At 46.5% G+C, this 19965-nt stretch overlaps 1 protein-coding gene across 1 annotated transcript in view; it reads right to left on the bottom strand.

The window, feature by feature from the left end:
* Window positions 1–19965, bottom strand: part of LOC129702994 (cell adhesion molecule DSCAM) — a 207478-nt gene that overhangs the window by 19608 nt on the left and 167905 nt on the right. Inside the window, exons 24-26 of the mRNA XM_055645130.1 lie at window positions 19158–19188; window positions 14551–14666; window positions 6442–6591 (exon numbers count right to left, since the gene is read on the bottom strand). Of these exons, the coding sequence (XP_055501105.1) occupies window positions 6442–6591; window positions 14551–14666; window positions 19158–19188 (297 nt within the window). The remainder of the gene's footprint in view (window positions 1–6441; window positions 6592–14550; window positions 14667–19157; window positions 19189–19965) is intronic.

Genomic DNA, 19965 nt, shown 5'->3' with positions numbered 1-19965 from the left:
AGAGGTGAATAAGGTCATGAGGGGAATAGATAGGGTGAATCCATGGAGTCTTTTACCTAGAATAGGTGAATCAAGAACCAGAGGACATAGGTTTAATGTGCAAGGCCAGAACGGGGTACTGATTGTGGACGATCAGCCATGATCATATTGAATGGCGGTGCTGGCTCGAAGGGCCTAATGGCCGACTCCTGCTATTTTCTATGTTCTTTCTATGTTTCTACTAGGTCAAAACCTCCATTCTCTTTCTTCTCCTCTCTAGATCTCTTTCTCTCTCTCTCTCTCTCTCACTCTCTCTCTCTCTGCTTCTTAACAAAGGCAACACTCTGTTTCTATGTTTCTAGGAGAAAGATTTAATTGGAACCTGAGACACAGAGGGTAGTGGGTATATGGAACGAGCTGCCAGAGGAAGTCAAGGCAGGTCCTATAACACGATTTAAAGATATGCTGTATGACTCTACTTCCAGTTGCAGGGTGAGGAAGGCAGAAAGTGTGGAGGGGATGTCTCTGATAAGGCCTGGTCTGACATTGGGTTGTAGGAAGGAACTGCAGATGCTGGTTTACACCGAAGATAGACACAAAATGCCTGAAGTAACACAGCGGGACAGGCAGCATCTCTGGAGAGAAGGAATGGGCGACGTTTCGGGTCAAGACCCTTCTTTAGAACTCGACCCCCTAAAAGTTCTCCAGAGATACTGCCCATCCCGCTGAGTTACACCAGCATTTTGTGTCCATCTTGGAAATGTATACGAGATAAAGACACACGTCCACTGTGATTCCTCTTGGCAATGGACTCAAGAGCATGTCTTTAGGGTGTCATAAGGAACCCACGCAATCGTACCAAGAACGTGCAAACTCTTATAGACAGCACTCACAAGGTGGGACTGAACCCTGAGCTTATGGAGTGGTCAGGCAGCAGCACTACCTGCTGCCCGTAACCTTTTATCCAGGGAATCAGTTCAGTGAGTCGTCTTAAACTGCCTCTGGTTTGTAGTTTCTCAACAGTTTCTCTGCAAGACGCATAAAAATTTCATGAAAAGGACTCAGTTATTTTCTGCAGTGTTCTGAATTATTTACGTGCATTTAAATAACCCGCAGTGATTACAATTTAAAACCATGCGGGCAATTCCAAGCACTGATCAGCACAAACTGATCCTTTAGCTTGAGGCTGCCATGACAACATGTAAAATTAAAATCACTGCAAAATTAGTACCTCCCCCCCCCCCCCCCCCCCCCTCTCTCTGTGTGCTGGAAATTACTTTTCAGAAGTTTTTCACGAACGAAGAGCCCCTGGTGCTGTTGAACGAAGCTAATTGTATCAAATGGCTCGATAGTGCTGTGCACATCAAAACTCCGAGCGTACATGTGCAGCGCAGAGATAAAGTTGGAAGTGTAAACAAAGGAGTGGAACATCAAATGGAAGAGATTCTCTTTGAGAGGGGAGCTGACGGAGGAAGAGAAAGCAATTCAAATCCCAGCACCGCTGAGAGGTGCTGATGATGCTGATGTGGGAAGACTGTTTGAAACTAAGATGCATCAAACTACGGTGCAAAAAAATAACCAAGTTGCTTCTGCCCTGTAGGTTGAGGAAACTACTGGTGAAAACAACTGATGCATATTCAAACATGGACACACGCACACGCATGCACGCATGTGGGTGCATGCATGCACACTCACAGACGTACACCTATCATCATCAGGCATACAGAGATGGACACGGGACGGCACGGTGACGCAGCATTTGAGTTGCTGCTTTATCGCGACAGGGATACGGGTTCGATCCCGACTGCGGGTGTTGTCTGTACGTTCACCTGTGGCCGCGTGGGTTTTCTCCGGGTGCTCCGGTTTCCTCCCACACCCCAAAGACGTGTGGATTTGTAAGCTAACTGGCCCTCTGTACATTGTACTGGTGTGTAGGGAGTGGACGCAAAGTGGGATAATATGGAACTGGTGTGAATGGGTGAATGATGGTCAGTGCGGAAATCGATGGGCCAAAGGAGCCGTTTCCATGATGTATCTCCAAGCTAAACTAAACTGGAAAATGCTGGTATGGATGAAGGTCATTTCTCTGTTTACATGGCTGAGGGCAGGTGTCTTTTGGCTATCATTGATTAGAGGATATGTTAATGTGGACCTGAAGAGAGAATACTTCCTTATTTTTGTTTTAGAATTACAGCATGGAAACAGGCCCTTCGACCCACCGAGCCTGCACCGTACACAAACACTATCCTACAAACTAGGGACTTTCTGAAGTCAATTAAAACCCGTACATCTTAGTTGGAGGAAACCGGAGAACTTGGGGTAAACCCACACGGTCATCAGGTATTAAGTGATAGGAGCAGAATTAGTCCATTCAAACATGGCTGGTCTAACTCTCTATCCTAGCCCCATTCTCCTGCCTTCTCCTCACAGGGAGAACATGCAAACTCTGTACAGACAGCACCTGTAGTCAGGATCGAACCTGGGTCTCTGGCGCTGTAAGGCAGCAACTGCCACCGTGCCACTGCGGTTAGAATCGACACTGAATGTTGGGCGGCGTGTTTGTGCAGACTTGCCCCTTTGAGAGGAAGGGAGTAATAGGCTCGGTTTTAAAAATCAACCAGCACATGATGCAAATTATTCACTGAAAATTGCTGCAACTTCCTCCCTCTCGCTCTACCTCCCCCCGCCTGCCCGCCCGCCCGCCTCCTCCCCGGGACAGTGAGAATGAATTAAGAGTTGAAATGTTCTAATGCCATTGATCACACAGCTACCTCCAGCAAGGCAGAGCGTGCACGTCGGAACATTAATCTTGTGAGTTGCAGATGTGGGAAGCCATCAATCCTCAACTTGTACTTCCCTGCGGAGGTTTCCCATTCATCAGCGGCGCGATAGAAGCCTGTTGCTGGAGTTCTAGCAGAACTTGTGTTACCATGCAGTGGGCGGTAGACTCAAAATGCTGGGGTAACTCAGCGGGACAGGCAGCATCTCTGGACAGAAGGAGTGGGTCACGTTTCGGATCGAGACCCTTCTTCAGACTGAACCGTTACCATGCGGTGGCTGGTGAGCTTGGGCGCAAAATACCCGGAGAAAACACGGCTTTCTCTGCCTGTGAATCACTGAGGATGTGAACGGCGCTATGGGAATGCCGGTTTTCCCCCTCCGCTGCAGCGTTCTATTAGAGTCGTTATCAGAATGTCGCCTGGATTAGCAGGTATTAGCTATAAGTAGAGGTCGGACAAGTATAGTCATAGACAGGCCCTTCGGCCCAACTTGCCCATGCTGACCAACATGCCCTGGTTCCACCTACCCCAATTTGGTCCATATCCCTCTAAACTTATTCTATCCATATACCAGTCCAAATGTTTTTTTAAAGTATCTGCCTAAACTACCTCCTCTGGCAGCTCGTTTTATATACCTACCGCCCTTTGTGTAAAAAAAGGTGCCTCGGGTTCCTATTAAATCTTTCCTCTCACACCTTAAAGATATGTCCTCTGGTTCTTGATTTCGTTACTCAGTGCAAATGACTCTGTGCCATTACCCGATCTATTCCTCCCATGATCTTAATACACCTCTATAAGATCAGTCCTCATAATCCTGTGCTCCAAGGAATAAAGTCCTAGCCCGCTCAACCTCTCCCTATAACTCAGGCCCTCGAGTCCTGTCAACATCCTCGTAAACCTTCTCTGCACTCTTTCCAGCTTAACAACATCTGAACTTTTTGACTGTGTCTTTGATTTCATCCACAAGGAAAAGAAAGAACTTGCATTTGTATAGCACATTTCATAAATACTTAGAAACATAGAAAATAGGTGCAGGAGTAGGCCATTCGGTCCTTCGAGCCTGCACCGCCATTCAATATGATCATGGCTAATCATCCAACTCAGTATCCCATATCTGCCTTCTCTCCATACCCCCTGATCCCTTTAGCCACAAGGGCCACATCTAACTCCCTCTTAAATATAGCCAATCAACTGGCCTCAACTACCTTCTGTGGCAGAGAATTCCACAGATTTACCACTCTCTGTGTAAAAAATTATTTTCTCATCTCGGTCCTAAAATACTTCCCTCTTATCCTTAAACTGTGACCTCTTGTTCTGGACTTCCCCAACAATGGGAATAATCTTCCTGCATCTAGCCTGTCCAGCCCCTTAAGAATGTTTCACTTTCACATTCTCAGTAAGACGCAGAGTGCTTTTGAAGTGAGCAAAACATTTTTTACAGAGTTATTATAGTAATAACATGGAAAATGTAACCTTTTGGCAGCAATAAAATCCCACAAACAGCAATGAAATAAATGACCACGTAATCTACTCAAGTGTTGTCGAGTGAAATGCAATTATTGCCTTGGACATCGTGGAGTGTTCTAAAGTACGATTTTTAGTTTAGCGGAAACAGGCCCTTTGGCCCACTGAGTCTGCACCGACCAGCGATCCCCGCACATGAACACTATCCTACAGGCACTAGGGAGAATTTTACATTTATACCAAGCCAAATAGCCTACAAAATTGTATGTCTTTGGAGCGTGGGAGGAAACCGAAGATCTTGGAGAAAACCCACGCAGTCACAGGGAGAACGTGCAAACTCCGTACCGACAAGCACCCGTAGTCGAGATCGAGATCGAGATCCCTGGGACTCTGGCGCTGTGAGGCAGCAACTCTACCACTGCGTCACCATACCGCCCTTGGGGAGGCCAGAAGTGACAGCTGTAGACCATTGGTGCAAAGCAAGTTCAAACCCCACAGTGGCTGCTTGAAAATTAAAATGAATTAATTGAATTGAAAACAATACACTGTTTTCAGTAACACCCTATTTGGTCCATTGCTGTCCTTACATTTATGCAAAGACAATTAGCCTACTGTACATTTTTGGAGTATGAGAGGAAACTGAAGATTTCACAGAAAACCCACGCAGGTCACGGGGAGAATGTATAAACTCTGTACAAACTGCACCCGTAGTTGGGATCGAATCTGGGTCTCTGGCGCCATTAGTGCTGTAAGGCAGCAACTCTACCGCTGCGCATCCATGCCACCCTAGTTCCATTTGATTCTGTTAATGTTTGATTAATTGGTGTGAAGATTGGGGAGGGAAATGATTCCATGGACTGATTAAAAACAGATCTCATGATTAGAGTCAAATTTATTTGTCTTAATCGTTTGAATTAGTTTTTCATTGATTTCATGGATGTTGGTCTCAGGTGAATTTGGCATGTAAGTTTCAATTAAGACTGAAGTTAATTGAACCGAGAATTATTTAGAGCCGTAGAAGTAGACAGTAAGATGAATGGGCTCGTTGGCCCACTGTCCATGCACCCACAACTCACTCATTTCATTTTATTCTCCCCACATTCCAGGTTCTACCACTCACCTACACGAGAGGTCATTTGCGTTAGGCATTTAACCTACCAACCCCACGTATCTTTGAGGGATGGGTGGAAAGTAGAGCACTCAGAGGAAACCCAAACAATCCTGGGGCGAATGTTCAAACTCCACACCGATGTCAGGTCTGAAATTGGTTTGTTGGAACAGCGAGGCGATGGTATGTATTAATTCGCAAAGTCACTCAGAATGATCATCAGGAATGCAGTGGTTCGTGGAGATTCATTATGTCAGAGAACACTCTCAATGAACTTTTACAGTAGAGAGCGTATTGACCCTTTGGATCACGGCCTGGTTCGGCAACTTGAATGCCCAAGAATGAAGAAGGCTACGAGAAGGTGTGAACACTGCCCAGTCTATCGCAGATGGATACTGACCTCCCCACCATCAAGGGATCTACAGGCTACTCACTGGAGTTTAGAAGGTTGAGGGGGAACCTCATTGAAACTTACAGAATAATGAAAGGCATAGAGTGGATGTGGAGAGGATGTTTCCACTGGTGGGAGAGTCTAGGACCAGAGCTCAAAGCCTCAGAATTAAAAGGCGCTCTTTTAGAAAGGAGGTGAGGAGGAACTTCTTTAGTCAGAGAGTAGTTAGTCTGTGGAACTCATTGCCACCGAGGACTGTGGAGGCTGTCAGTGTATATGTTTAAGGCTGAGATAGACAAATTCTTGATTAGAACGGGTGTCAAGGGTTATGGGGTGAAGGCGGGAAAATGGGATTAGGAGGCAGAGATCAGTCACGATTGAATGGCGCAGTGGATTTGATGGGCCGAATGGCCTAATTTTATTCCTATAACTCGTGCACTTGTGAGTCGCTGCCTCAAAAAGGAAGCCAGCAGAGTACTATGTTTACATATTCTGTTGTGCTGCTGCAAGTAAGGATTTTGTTGTTGCTGGGACATATGACAATAAAACACTCTTGACCTTTGACTGGATGAGGGGGGAATTTGAGCAGGTTGTCTCAGGAGCCAAATCAGAGAGAACAATTGGATTGGAAGAATGCTGCTGGATCCAGATTGGTACTCTCAGTTCCAGGTGTGGACTCCTCTACATCAGCGAGGCCAAGTGCAGGCACAAATACTCACTGGTTCCTGGCCGAGCGTCTGACACGTCCACCAGTGGTCCGGTGGCCTGTGAGACCGAATGGTAGTGCACAGTGTGTGTCGCCGTCAGCGATTTCTGCTTCACAGCTTCACCAAAGTCAGAATCCGTCAGTAGCACAGTGGATCGGTCATCTGCAAAGCAGCAAGGGAATACCATTGTAAACGTCACACACTATAGAGTCACACAATCATTCATCACAGAAGCTAGGGTGGTAACGGTGGCGCAGCGGCAGAGTTTCTGCCTTACCGCGCCAGAGACCCGGGTTCGATCCGGACCACATGTGCTGCCTGCACGGAGTTTGCACGTTCTCCCCGTGACCGCGTGGGTTTTCTCCGGGTACTGCAGTTTCCTGGCTCGAAGGGCCGATGGCCTCCTCCTGCACCTATTTTCTATGTTTCCTCCCACACTTCAAATACGTACAGGTTTGTAGGTTATTTGGCATCTGTAAATTGTCCCTGTTATGTAGGGCAACGCTCCAGAACCAGGGGGCACAGTTTTAAGAATAAGGAGCAAGCCATTTAGAACGGAGACAAGGAAACACATAGTTCTCACAGAGAGTGGTGAGTGTGGAATTCTCTGCCTCAGAGGGCGGTGGAGGTAGGTTCTCTGGATGCTTTCAAGAGAAAGCTAGATAGGGCTCTTAAAAATAGCTTAGTCAGGGGATATGGAGAGAAGGCAGGAACGGAGTACTGATTCGGGCTGATCAGCCATGATCACATTGAATGGCGGTGCTGGCTCGAAGGGCCAAATGGCCTCCTCCTGCACCTATTGTCTATTGTAAGGGGTGATCGCTGGTAGATGCGGACAAGGTGGGCTTAAGGGCTTGTTGCCACGCTGTATCTCTAAAGTCTAAAAGAAACTGGCCCTTCGGCCCATTGAATCCATGCCGCCCATCAAGCACCCAAGTACACTAATCCCACACTAAACCACATTCCCATCAATTGAGGGGGGAACCTCATTGAAACTTACGGAATGATAAAAGGCATAGATACAGCGGATTTGGAAAGGATGTTTCCACTGGTAGGAAAGTCTAGGACCAGAGGTCACAGCCTCAGAATTAAAGGGCGCTCTTTTAGAAAGGAGGTGAGGGGGAACTTCTTTTGTCAGAGGGTAGTTAATCTGTGGAACTCATTGCCACAGAGGGCTGGGGAGGCCGAGTCAGTGGATATTTTTAAGGAAGGGATAGACAAATTCTGCATTAGAACGGGTGTCAAGGTTTATGGGGAGAAGGCAGGAAAATGGGATTAGGAGGCAGCGATCAGCCATAGTTGAATGAAGGAGTAGACTCGATGGGCCGAATGGCCTAATTTTACTCCTATAACTTGTGAACATGTGAACTCCTTGCTATGCCACCATTCACTTTGAGTAAGGTATTAATAAAGCTCAGTTTATGGTATATTAGTTAGTTTAGTTTAGTTTAAACATACAGCTTGGAAACAGGATCTGCGGCCCACTGCACGTCTTTGGATGTGGGAGGAAATCGGAGCACCCGGAAAAACCCATGAGCTCACAGGGAGAACGTACAAAGCTCTGTACAAACAGCACCAGCGGTCAGGATCGAACCCGGGTCCCTGGCGCTGTAAGGCAGCAACTCTACCGCTGCGCCACTGTGCCGTTTATATATTTGCTTCATCAGAGAATTTCAGGCAAACAATTCATGCAGTATAACAAAACAAACTGTTGGAGGAACTCAGCAGGACCGGAACCATGTGGACAGGGATGTGGACAGACGATATTTTGGATCTTCGTGACTCCTTGCTATGTTTCGCTGGGCTGATAGCAACATGTGACTTGCAGAGGATGAGATCGAGGCTACACGAATGCCCTGTGTAGGAAGGAAGTGCAGGTGCTGGTTTACACCAAAGATTGACACAAAATGCTGGAGTGACTCAGCGGGACAGGCAGCATCTCTGGATAGAAGGAATGGATGAAGTATTGGGTCTTCAGTTTTCACCCATTTCTAGGTAGACAAAAATGCTGGAGAAACTCAGCGGGTGTGGCAGCATCTATGGAGCGAAGGAAATAGGCAACGTTTCGGGCCGAAACCCTTCTTCAGACTGAAGCAGGGCGGGTGCGGGGGAGGGGGGCGGGAAGAAGAAAGGAAGAGGAGGAGCCGGAGGGCTGAGGGAGAGCTGAGAAGGGGAGGAGACAGCAAGGGCTACTGGAAATTGGAGAAGTCAATGTTCAGGCCGCTGGGGTGCAGACTGCCCAAGCGTAATATGAGGTGCTGCTCCTCCAGTTTCCGGTGGTGTTCACTCTGGCAATGGAGGAGGCCCAGGACAGAAAGGTCGGATTCAGAATGGGAGGGGGAGTTGAAGTGCTGAGCCACAGGGAGATCAAGTTGGTTAATGTGGCCCGAGTGCCTGTCCCGCTGAGTTACTCCTGCAGTTTGTGTCCAGACGAATGCTCTGTATTTTTTCTTTTCTGCAGAGTTCTGCCCCGAGGTTTTTAACTGTGTCTTTGATTCCATCCACAGGGAAAAGAATGATCTGGCATTTATATAGCTCCTTTAACATTCTCGGTAAGTCACGCTGTGCTTTGAGCCCAACAGAAATGTTTGTTCCCCAGTAATTCTGTAGTAATAACAGAGATAATGGAAACCAATTAGCACCCAATCAACCCCCACCCCAATGAAATAAACGACCATGTCATCTACTAAAGTGATGTCAATTGAAGAGTAATGACCAATGTCATCTACTAAAGTGATGTCAATTCAGATTCAGATTCAGATTCAGATTCAATTTTAATTGTCATTGTCAGTGTACAGTACAGAGACAACGAAATGCATTTAGCATCTCGTTGTCTCTGTACTGTACACTGACAATGACAATTAAAATTGAATCTGAATCTGAATCTGAATCTGAATTGACATCACTTTAGTAGATGACATTGGTCATTACTCTTCAATTGAAGGGTAATGATTGCCTGGGACACAATGGAGCATTTCCCAGCCCTTTGCGAAATACCATGGGATCATCAATGTCCACTTTGGTGGGCCCTTTCCACATCTGAAACACTGTACCTCCATACTATTTCAGCATAGAATTTGCAATGATTTCCCTGGATTGTGGTTTGAACCCACAGCCTCTGATTCAGATGCAACACAATCAGAAATAGGGTAGGAAGGAACTGCAGATGCTGGTTTATACCAAAGATAAACACAAATGCTGGAGTAACTCAGCGGGCCAGGCAGCATCTCTGAAGAAGGGATCTAACCAGAAACGTCACCTATTCTTTATCTCCAGAGATGCTGCCTGACCTGCTTTGTTACTTTGTGTCTATCATCGGAACTAGGGGATTGGTGTGCATGTTTCTAATTGATGATCGAGTTAGTCGGATGAGCTGGATGGCTCCTACAATGGTATAACATGCCCTACCATTCTGCTCTCATGGTAAATGCTTACAGGGCATATCCCACAGGCTATTTTTAGGCGACTGCCAGCGACTGTCATAGTCATAGCAGGTTGCCGAGAAACCGGCGGTTGGACAACCCTGCCTTCAACATAAAATTTGAAATAGAATCATTACTTTCATAACAAAAACAAACAACGTCAGCACCGGCGACAACCTACGTCATCCTGGCGACAACTACGACAGCATCTACGACAGGAGAAGTCAAGCTACGCTCATTGGCGCCAAATCAACTGTCGCCGACTGTCTCCGACATGTTGAAAATCCAGCGGTGACCAGAAAGACGCTACGACTCTTTGGGCTACTTAAGAGACTACTCACGACCACACAGGCGACATCCCAGCGAAAGCCTAGTCGCCTGTAGTCGCCTAAACAATACCCTAAGTGGGACAGGCCCTTTTGATACAATTTCCATCTCTTCCTACCTGCCAATGTCCATTTATCTTTTGCCTACCTCAACACCGAGTTACAACTTCAGCAATCGCCAAATTATCTTTTCATTTAAGAGACAAAGAATAATATAAGACTTTTGTGCAACAATACTCCGTAATCTCTTGTGGCTCTTCATTAGGACCATTGTTATCAGTTGGAGTTTGAGAGTCATGGAGCTGTATAGCATGGAAATAGGCCATTCGGCCCATCCATGCCGACTGAGTTATCATATTGGGTTGGTCCCATTCGCCTGCATTTGGCCCATAGCCCTCTAAACCCTTCCCATGTATCTGTCCGAATGTCTTTTAAAAGTTGTTATTGTATTCACTTCTACAGCTTCCTCTGGCATCTCACTTCAAATACCGTCTACCTTCTGTGTAAAAAGATTCCCCCTGAGGTCCTTCTTAAATATCTCTCCTCTCACCTTAAGCCTATGGCTTGTTGTTTTTAAATCCTTTACCCTGAGAAAAATACTGTGACACTTATCCATGCCCCTCATGATCTTGTACACCTCAATAAGGTCCCCCGTCAGCCTCTCACGCTCCAGAGAAAAAAACCCCAGCCTATCTAAACTCTCTCTCACGCCCGCAAGCCCAGGTAACATCCTGGTGAACCTCTTCTGCACCATTTCCAACTAAAATATATGTTTTCCAGAACTCCACACAATAGTCCAAGTGCGCACTCACCAACGACTTGTGTAGTCACATTACGATTTCCATAACCTTTGCATTAATTTCCCTTCCAAATGGAGGCAAGCAAGCCATACAGCTTCTTCACCACACTGTCTATCTGACCAGGCATTTTCAAGGAACTGTGCACATGTATTCCCAGATCTCTCTGTTCTGCAACATGTTCTAAGCTCTAATATTAACTGTGCAAACCTTGCCCCAGTTTGATAGAGCAAAGTGCAATACCTCCACATTTTGTTCGAGTTTTAGTTTTAGTTTAGAGATACAGCACAGAAACATAGAAAATAGGTGCAGGAGTAGGCCCCTCGAGCCAGGACCGTCATTCAATGTGATCATGGTTGATCAACCACAATCAGTACCCCGTTCCTGCCGTCTCCCCATATCCCCTGACTCCGCTATCTTTAAGATATGTTTCTATTTTTCTATGTTTCTAAGACAGGCTAGATGCAGGTAAAAAAGTGCCCCATGTTGGGGGAGTCCAGAACCAGGGGTCACCGTTTAAGAATAAAGGGTAGGCCGTTTAGGACTGAGATGAGGAAAAACTTTTTCATGCCAGAGAGTTGTGAATCTGTGGAATTCTCTGCCACAGAATGCAGTGGAGGCCAGTTCACAGGATGTAATCAAGAGAGAGTTGGATAGAGCTCTTAGGGCTAATGGAATCAAGGGATATGGGGAGAAAGCAGGAATGGGGTATTGATTCTGGATGATCAGCCATGAACACATTGAATGGCGGTGCTGGCTCAAAGGGCCAAATGGCCTACTCCTGCACCTGCTTTCTATCTCTAAGAATGCCTAAGTTGTCATCTTTAGGTGAGGCTGGGGTTAAGGAAAAGTGGAACACAATGTATATTTGCAATTCAGTGCCAATGTCAAAGTCATACACGCAGCTCTTGTTTTTATATAAATATGTTTTGAACTATTATTTATCAGTAAATAACACAAGACAAATTGCTTTGGAATGTGGAGAGGTAGTTAATTCTTAGTGAAGAGATTCAGATGTGAAATTACAGCATTGCCCACGATAGCTGACAGTAACTACATTGTGACATAATGGCGTCGTTGACTTCATTATAAATGTTGTCAGGAATTTTATAATTGAATCAGTTGCAAGGAATATTTTTGCAAGGGTAAGGAGTGCGATACACTGTGATCGCTGTTTGCTGTCTGTTTGCGAGGATGTACATATGTGAGCACTGAACGAAGATAGTGCTGTTCTTTGCTTTTAGTTTATAGGTACAGCACTGAAGCAGGCCCTTCGGCCCAACAAGTCCGCTCCAGCCAATGATCACCCAAACACCTCTTCCATGTTATCCCAGTTTCGCATCCTACACATTCAGGGCAATTTACAGAAGCCAATTAAGCTACAAACCTGCAAGTCTTTGCAATGTACACTTGGCTAATCAGGGATATCGCAATACTCTACTGAACTCTTTGTAAGAAAATTATTCCACTGCGTGTTTGCACTTTGCACAGGTGACAATAAACGCACCATTGAAACCGGAGCACCCGGAGAAGACCCACACGGTCACAGGGAGAACATACAAACTCTGCACAGACAGCACCCATAGTCAGGAGTGAACCTGGGTCTCTGGCGCTGTAATGCCCCTGTCCCACTTAGGAAACCTGAACAGAAACCTCTGGAGACTTTGCGCCCCACCCAAGGTTTCTGTGCGGTTCCCGGAGGTTACAGGTGGTTGCCGGAGGTTGCAGGTAGTGGAAGCAGTTAGGGAGACTGACAAAAACCTCCGGGAACCGCACGGAAACCTTGGGTGGGGCGCAAAGTCTCCAGAGGTTTCCGTTCAGGTTTCCTAAGTGGGACAGGGGCATAAGGCAGCATCTTAGTTTTAGTTTTAGAGATACAGGGTAGAAAAAGGCCCTTCGGCCCACCGTGCGATACCTGTACACTGTCCCGCACTATCCTACATTCTAGGGACAATTTGGCAATTTTACCAAAGCCAATTAACTTACAAATCTGGGCGACTCTGTAGTGTGAGAGGAAACCGGGGCACCCGGAGAAAACCCTCACAGTCACGGGTAGCTCCATACGGACAGCACCCGTGTTCAGGATCGAACCTGGGTCTCTGGCGCTGTAAGGCAGCAACTCTACTGCTGCACCCCTGTGACACCCCTATCTCTTTGCAAGGATGGACACTTGTGATCATTGGGCAAAGACAGAACTGTTCTGGTAGCCACCACAAAGGGGCAACTCCACACTGATCTGTCCATGGACACATCTGTAACTGAGCAAACTCTCCCTCCCCCAGCTCACCCACTTCCCTCCTCTCTTTCTCCATCTCTCGTCCACACCTCCACAATATCTCTCACTCCGTCCTCCCACCTCCCACCTCACAGCTGCTGCAGTTGCTTTTAAGATCGAGGAACTGAAGGAGTCAGAGCTGTCACATGCTATTCCTGTTAAGAGGCCCAGATAACAAGGGCCAGAGACCAGGGACCAGGGCCGAACATGGGGGAGCACCAAGGATGGGACTTGACATCATTGTGTGAGAAACACGTCTAGCACTGGGAGGAAGTGGATTTGATGTCGATGGTATTTTGGTCATGAATGAATCCCCAGCTGAAATCATGGTGGACAATTTTGGAAACAAGTCAGTAAATGAAAGAAAACTCCTCCACGATTCAATCTCATGGAATATGGCATCACAAGCATGACTGGTGGAGTAGCTGCCACACAGCCACAGAGACTTGGGTTCGATCCTGACCTCGGGTGCTGTCTGGGCGGAGTTTGCATGTTCTCCCTGTGGCTGCGTGCGTATCCTCCGGGTGCTCTGGTACTTCCCACATCCCAAAAACGTGCATGTTTGAAAGTTAATTTGGCCGTCTCTGTAAATTGGCCCTAGAGGTAGAGTAGCTGCCTCTAGTGGGATAACTAGTGTGAACAGGTGATTGATGGTTGGCGTGGGCTTGGTGGGGCGAAGGGCCTGTTTTCATGCTGTATCTCCAAATAAAACTAAACTGTGTGGAAACTTTCCACTGCCAAAACCCTTTCCAATTCCTTCAAAATATCTAACATTTCAACCTATGAGCCGGAATCCATGGTAATTCAGGACTCTCTTCTCAGCATCCCCATCTAGTGCTCAAAAATCCGGCAGGAGCGCCTTGCTGTCTCCAATGCTGTGAAACAGACAAATTGGTGGTCTGCAGACACGAGGAATGAATGGCAGAAGGAACAACGGAGATATATACGTTGGTGCATCCTAGACAATGCAACTCACCCCCTCCTTGACACATGGGTCATGGGTCAACCTGAGGAGCACCTTCAGCAACAGACTGGTTCCGCCACGATGCAGTACCGAACACCACAGGAGATCCTTCTTCCCTGTGGCTATCAAACTGTACAACTCCTCCCCCTTCTGTCATGGTGGTAGACTGAGACTGACTCCCCTCCCCACCTGCTCAATCTTTGCACATCCCCAATCCTTTCCACTCGTCACTTGCGTTTTATGACTTTTCGCAGACCAATTTCCCTCCTATGATAAATAAAATTCTACCATATCATATCATATGGTAAGACTGGAGAGGTTGGTGTGAACTCCATACCGATTGTCTCCATGGTGTCCCTCTCTTCTATCAGGAGTTGAGCGCGTGGGATATCAATGTGCATTCTCAGCGTCTGCTGTTGTTTATTCAGCGTGTCGGACGTCCTTGTGTTTTTACTTGAAAGAGACAGAAAGAAAGACCTTAAATAGCCGCTCGAGAGTCTTGCTGCCCCGCCAGCAGGTTCGAAGCCTTTAGCATAATAACATTATTATTTCACGTTAAAAGCCGATCGCGACATGGTGTCATTTTTTAAATTAATTACGGCCTGATATGTACAGTACAACAATACAAACAAACACATCATCATATTACAAAATAAAACTAATATTCTTAAATGTTGAATGTTAAATTACTATTTCCCCATCCTTGTTGAATTCCTCCCCCCCCCACGGTCCCAGAAATCCCCCAGGGCGCACATTTCCTTTCTAAAACCACCCGGATGTGGACATAACCCCGGAAAAGGGGCAGGCAGCCGGCTCGGGCAGAGCCCTCTTCCGCCTGGCTCTGTCCACTTGGCCAGGCCTAGGAGCAACCCAACCAGGACATCTTCGGCCCTACCCTCTCTCCCCTCGATGATCTGCTTGACAGAGCAGGAATGACCGCAATATGGTGGACTGTAGGAAAAGGCAATGCAGTCCCTGTATCCGGGCAGAGTATTCACACTCTGTGCTCCCTGCAAGGGAGACTGGATTCAGCGTGGAGGCGTGGGCGGTTTGAGTTATCGACAAGCTGGGTCACTATTCCCCAAACTCATTTACGGCTTGGAGAATATAATAGATGCCCCTCACATTACTTATAGGGCCTTGACTCAAACTCAGTCGCAGAAACCCCGGAGGAACAATTCACTGCCACCACATAAAGAAGGGGAAAAAAAATAAGAGGCAACTGAAGCAAAATAAAACTTGGAAGTGTGGTGCAATTGATTTTGATGAACAATTTACATAAATAACAGCTTGAATTGTAAGCTGTTTGCTGCATCTGGCAATGGAGACGGGATAATTCACAGAGGATTTGTTGAATATAAAGGGCTGGTTTGGTATACATTTGCCTTTAACGCTCAACATTGTCTCATGCTTATATTTATCCAAAATAGGCGAGCATAATAACATTAAAACAAAAACTGTTCAAAGCAACTGCTTTCAAGCTATTCCCCAGCCTGAATCAAAGTCGTTTAGTTAAGGGTCTAAAGGTATTAACAATATCCGTTCGATGAATATATTTGCTCTTCGTAAGCCGTCGAAATAACAGGGCCAATTTGCTGCTAATTGTTACGTGAGTTGCAGGAACTTTGAGGAAGGTAGAAATATGATTAAATTATGAAAATCCAAACGTCATTGGGTGCAAATGTTAACGCACCATTCAACCTTTCCAAGGAGGGTTTGATGTGATTTCAATTTAAAATCATTCAGAAAAGCAAATCCCACCACAGGCAATCGTCAATCTCAATGATGGAGTATATGACTTTTAAACGCAACCGCTGAAAACTTCATTCCTTCTTCTCGTAGTTGGTTACCACACTGCTCCGCTGTTCCGCTCCAACCATTATGATCCCAATCCCATTTTGGTTCGCAGGCTGCCGCACCTCTCACCTTCAATCAGTGCCTCTAACCCTCTCAATTCAGCCCACCATGCGATCTGGGACCCATAGAGTGATACAGTGTGGAAACAGGCCCTTTGGCCCAACTTGCCCACACTGGCCAACATGTCCCAGCTACACTTGTCCCACCTGCCTGCGTTTGGTCCATATCCCTCCAAACCTGTCCTATCCATGTACCTGTCTAACTGTTTCTTAAACGTTGGGATAGTCCCAGCCTCAACTACCTCCTCTGGCAGCTTGTTCCATCCACCCACCACCCTTTGTGTGAAAACGTTACCCCTCGGATTCCTATTAAATCTTTTCCCCTTCACCTTAAACCTATGACCTCTGGTCCTCAATTCACCTACACTGATCGAGAGATTGTGCACCTCCCCGATCTATTCCTCTCATTATTTTATACAGCTCAATAAGATCACCCCTCATCCTCCTGCACTCCATGAATAGACTCCCTGCCTACTCAACCTCTCCCTATAGCTCAGACCCTCTAGACCTGGCAACATCCTTGTAAATCTATTCTGTACCCTTTCCAGCTTGACAATATCTTCCTTATAACACAGTACCCAGAACTGAACGCAACTCTCTGAATGTTCAACTAAACTCCCAGACATGTCCCATGGAGGGAAGACCTCTCAGTTTGTCGACTGGATGAGTCCCATTTGAGATTGACAGATTTTTGAATAGTACGAGTGTCAGGGGTTATAGGGAGAAGGCAGGAGAATGGGGCTAAAAGGGAGAGATAGATCAGCCATGATTGAATGGAGGAGTAGACTTATAACCTTATAACAATTACAGCACGGAAACAGGCCATCTTGGCCCTACAAGTCCGTGCCGAACAATTATTTTCCCTTAGTCCCACCTGCCTGCACTCATACCATAACCCTCCATTCCCTTCTCATCCAAATGCCTATCCAATTTATTTTTAAATGATACCTGCCTCCACCACTTCCACTGGAAGCTCATTCCATACCGCTACCACTCTCTGAGTAAAGAAGTTCCCCCTCATGTTACCCCTAAACTTCTGTCCCTTAATTCTGAAGTCATGTCCTCTTTTGATGGGCCAAATGGCCTAATTCTGCTCCTAGAGCTTACGAGAATGTGCAACACTTTGGTCTCATGTGCTGCAGAATTGTGCTTCTCATTTATGCCACACCTGTTGCTAACTTTGCATGCTTTTCCAGTCCGAACTCTTGCTGATTTTAGAGAATTGTGTAACACTTCCGAAGTGTGGCAATTAACTTGTGTCCCAATACTGACAAATTAATATCTGTTGTTCATTGTGGGACAAATATTAGCCAGAAACTAAGGCTGACTCCCTTGTTCTTTTACAAAGCAATGTCAGGGGACCTTAGGGGACAGATGAGAACAGGCGGCTTGTCGAATAACACCTGAAACAACCTCTGACAGTGTAGCAGTTCCTCAGTGCCACACCACAACATCAGACTAGATTTTGGCTCTGGCGTCAGGCCTAGGTGAATGGTCAACCTGGCCACACATTTTCCCCCACGACCCGCCATATCTAACTTTCGTTCAGCTTGAGTAGAAATAGGTGGGCTGTCTGTGGTTTAAGAATGCGTGCAGGGGGTCCAGTGCGGTCTGCAAGAGGAAGCCAGGAGACCATGCACCAGTTTGCATTGGTGGATCAGCGGTGGAGGGAGTTTCCAGTTTCAAATTTCTGGATAATAACATATCGGATGACCTGGGCCTAGCACATAGATGCAATTACTAAATAGGTGCAGCAGCACTTCTACTTTCTGAGGTGCTTAAGAGAGATTTGTCATGTCACCCAATACCATTTGCAGATGCACTGTAGAAAGTAGTGTGCAGGAAGGAACTGCGGGCACTGGTTTACACCAAAGATACCGACACAAGATGATCGGAGTAACTCAGCAGTACAGGCAGCATCTCTGGAGAGAAGGGATGGTATCCTGACTGGTTGCATCGTGACCAGGTATGGTAAAAGGCCGCGGAGAGTGGTGGATGCAGCCAACCCCACCATCAAAGGCATCTACATGAGGCGCTGGTTCAGGAGGGCTCATCTATCATCGAGGATCTCCACTCTCTGGACCATGAATGCTTCTCCCTCCCAATGTCAGATCACAGGTACAGGAGCCTGAAGGCCCACTAGGTTCAGGGAGAGCTACTTCCCTGACCAACTCTGGAATTTAATGCAACCACTCTGGAATTTAGAAGGGTGAGAGGATATCTTATTGAAACATATAAGATTATTAAGGATTTGAACACGCAAGAGGCAGGAAACATGTTCCCGATGTTGGGGGAGTCCAGAACCAGGGGCCATAGTTTAAGAATAAGGAGTAAGCCATTTCGAACGGAGATGAGGAAATACTTTTTCACACAGAGGGTTGTGAGTCTGTGGAATTCTCTGCCTCAGAGGGCAGTGGAGGCCGGTTCTCTGGATGCTTTCAAGAGAGAGTTAGATAGAGCTCTCAAAGATAGCGGAGTCAAGGGCAGGAACGGGGTACTGATTGTGGATGATCAGCCATGATCACATTGAATGGCGGTGCTAGCACGATGGGCCGAATGGCCTACTCCTGCACCTATTTTCTATGTTTCTATGTTTTTATCCACTATCTACCTCATTGGAGACCCTCGTCTGACTGGACTTTATTGGCTTTATCTTGCACTAAACGTTATTCATGTTATTTCCTTCATCATTGTACCTGTACACAGAGGATGGCTCAATTGTAATCGTGTATTGTCTTATCCACTGACTGCCTAGCACACAACAAGAGCATTTCACTGTACCTCAGTACACGTGACAATAAAATAAACTCAACTCAACTACTGGTGCAAGTAAGACTGCAACTGTACCCAGGCCTCTTCATACTTGTGCACGTGACATTAGACTTGACTTATTCCATGGCCCTAACAGCAATGTTCAGAGGCTCAGCGAAGCAGAACTAACTCACCCTTTAACCATTTGAATAAAACCAGACCAAACCAGAGGACACATTTAACCGTGCAAAAATACCCGACGCTCACTGCATATTACCTCATTAACATCTCAGCAAGACTTTTGGCATCTGCAAGAGAAGATGATATTTATTAGTTTCGTCGGTCTGAAATCTTTCACTGAGAAAACCTCTGGTACACGGTTCCATGAGCGTTGAAGTCTCTCACGTAAGAGTTGGTGTCAAAAAATGGCAAATAATGCAGATCATATCAAGAAGATCAACAACAATTTGGACTTAAAACTGTTAATTTTGGACCAAAACACTAAAACTTCACAGCAGAAAACAATAAAAAATTCAACCAGATTTTAACACGGTGACACCAAAAGAAAACCCTATAAGAATCGAGTTCCAAAGTCTTGGTCGTTGAGCGAGGTTTTAAGGAGCGTCTTCGAGGATGAGAAAGAGGGACAGTGGGTTGGAGGAACGTGGGGTGGGGTGGGCAGGGAGTTTGGAGATGAGAGATAGGGCAGCTGAGGGTAAGATTGATGATGATGAAGAGCTTACCAGCTGTAATGCAGAAGGGCAGATTGAAAAGGCTGGACATGTGACAGTGGGCCACTGTAGGAGCAAGAATGGAAAGACCACATGGAGCTGGTGTTCGAAGTAACGGGCGATTTAAGTAACGGTGCTCTTGCGCACCAGGAGGCCATTTTTGCTCCGGCAGCGACATAAGCTGAGATGAAACGGGAAGGTCAGGGGAGACGTTGGGAGACAATTCCAAGGGATGGGGCTCAGCTAACGGAAAGGATGACTAGCAATGAGGTGCATTTACATTCCCCGTCATGCAGGGGCTCGGGACTGAAGGAACTCCGAGGTCTCAGACGCCTCAGGGATGGAGGACGCTAC

The sequence above is a fragment of the Leucoraja erinacea genome, chromosome 13, assembly GCF_028641065.1.
Source record: "Leucoraja erinacea ecotype New England chromosome 13, Leri_hhj_1, whole genome shotgun sequence".
NCBI lineage: Eukaryota > Metazoa > Chordata > Chondrichthyes > Rajiformes > Rajidae > Leucoraja > Leucoraja erinaceus.
This window is presented reverse-complemented; position numbering and strand designations above follow the sequence as displayed.